The 2,058-nt window shown below is 42.0% G+C and overlaps 1 protein-coding gene across 1 annotated transcript in view; it reads right to left on the reverse strand.

Annotated features, from left to right (window-relative positions):
* Nucleotides 1-741: 741 nt before the first annotated feature.
* The window catches only part of LOC119414021 (probable E3 ubiquitin-protein ligase HECTD4), a 36,394-nt gene continuing 35,077 nt past the window's right edge, over nt 742-2,058 (reverse strand). Inside the window, exon 76 of the mRNA XM_037681131.1 lies at nt 742-972. Within this exon, the coding sequence (XP_037537059.1) occupies nt 836-972 (137 nt within the window). The 3' untranslated portion in view covers nt 742-835. The remainder of the gene's footprint in view (nt 973-2,058) is intronic.

The following is a 2,058-nucleotide window of genomic DNA, read 5'->3' on the forward strand; positions in this document are numbered from 1 at the left end:
TAGATTAACAGGACTTTTTACACGACTTAAACAGCCTTTCTTCAGAGCCTTTAATAAAATGGATTAAATTTCCATAGGCATAAAGTAGTTTGTTCATCAGCAGGTCATTTTTTAAACAGGCAGTAAAACGACACAATATCCTGTACAGCACTTGTTCCTGCCTGCTCCTACAGAAAGCATACGTAGTCAGAAATAGGCATCGGCACAGATCTCTCGTTTCTGCTTGGAACTGTACTTTTTTCAGATGTTAAATTATTCTCTTATTTTTGGTTTTCATCGCACATAAACAGCAGAGTCTTCTCTACAGCAAAGGCATGTTCCGAGCATCATCCCTTCAAGGGAGATAGAGGAAAGTGGCTCTCTTAAGCATTTGGAGTAGACGTGTTTGACTGTTGCCTTTGAGGCAATGTCACCTCCAGCATCTCAGAGAAAAGCTATATCAGTCTTTAAATAAGCAGCTGTAAAGTGTTGACGTGAAGTTATCCGATTGAGCTGTTCATTTCACCAACAGGATCCAACCACAAACATTAAAAAGAAGGGAACAGGAGAAAAACTTCAACGGCTGTGTTCCTTCAATGTCATCATCAAATTCACTGCATTGTATATGACTTATTTGCAGCTTCAGTGCTGATTCAGATTATGTTCCCTGAATTATCTGACAGAATACTCATCAAAAAGAATTATGAAATGCAAAAATTTAGGCAATTTAATACACAAGCTGTTGAAACTTCGAATGCCACCAAAGATAAAACGGGATGAAGGAAGGATGAGATCATAGGTAAGAGGTGAGGTGTTGGGTTCATCTGGTTGGAAATGTCCAGCTTGTCAATTCTTCTTATCCACTAAGAGGGTCCTCGCGGTAGTGGATGGCGTAGCGCAACTTCTCCAGCATCACGTCCAAAGAAGTGTACTGGGGCAGTTTAACCATGAACATACACGTCTCCACACGAATGTAGCGCGAGTCAGGCTGACCTGCAGAGGAAAACAAAAACAGAGTTCAACATATCAGCCTTCTGCTTCTTATCAGTGAGAGATACGTTTGTTGACCACATCAGCTATTAACAGAACTGAAGAAGGAAAATGAGTTGCTGTGTAAGTTTCTTTCAGCTCTCCCTTCAGCAGGGGTCATCACAGCGAAGGAACTGACATGAACGATCTGGAAGTTGTTTTATAATGCCCTTCCTGATGCAACCTGGACTTGAACCGGCAGCCCCAGGATTACAAGGCTGCAGTGCTCAATCTAAAAAGCGACCGCAGCACAAATGAGTTGCTGTGTAATAAACTCCAGAAATACAGTAAGAAGATTGTTGACTAGAGAAGATGGGCCTGTGATTGGAAGATCGCTAGTTCAACTCCCAGTACTGACAACATCAAAATGTGGGTGAAATAGGTTAAGCACCCACACCTGCCTCCACCCTCATTTGCCTCACTCTGGGCCCTTGAGCAAGGCCCTTAACCCCCACCATCTGCTCCCCCGGGCGCCCTAGATAGCAGCTCTCTGCTCCACACAGAGGCTGTGGTAGCTCTGTGGTCTGTGGTTGTGTCAGGAAGGACATCTGGCGTAAAAATAACTGCCAAGTCTTCGTGCGACTTAGTTCGCTGTGGTGACACCTGAAGAAGGGAGCAGCCGAAAAGAAAAAACAGTAGGATTGTTCAAGTGATAAAAGAGCTGAGCAATCCTATTTATTGTAGATCAAAAACTACTTGATAAGCTACTATTTTATTCCACTTCTGTAATATATATATATATATATATATATATATATATATATATATATATATACACACACACAAACCGGATTCCAGAAAAGTTGGGACACTAAACAAATTGTGAATAAAAACTGAATGCAATGATGTGGAGGTGCCAACATCTAATATTTTTTCTAATATTCTTTGTCCTCTCTGGTCTGGATGACGTGGCGTCCCAGTGTTCCATAAAGAACTTCAAATCATGACTCATCTGACCACAGAACAGTCTTCCATTTTGCCACACTCCATTTTAAATGACCCCTGGCCCAGTGCAAACGTCTGAGCTTGTGGAGCTTGCTTAGAAATGGC

The sequence above is a fragment of the Nematolebias whitei genome, chromosome 8, assembly GCF_014905685.2.
Source record: "Nematolebias whitei isolate Nwh7 chromosome 8, NemWhi1, whole genome shotgun sequence".
NCBI lineage: Eukaryota > Metazoa > Chordata > Actinopteri > Cyprinodontiformes > Rivulidae > Nematolebias > Nematolebias whitei.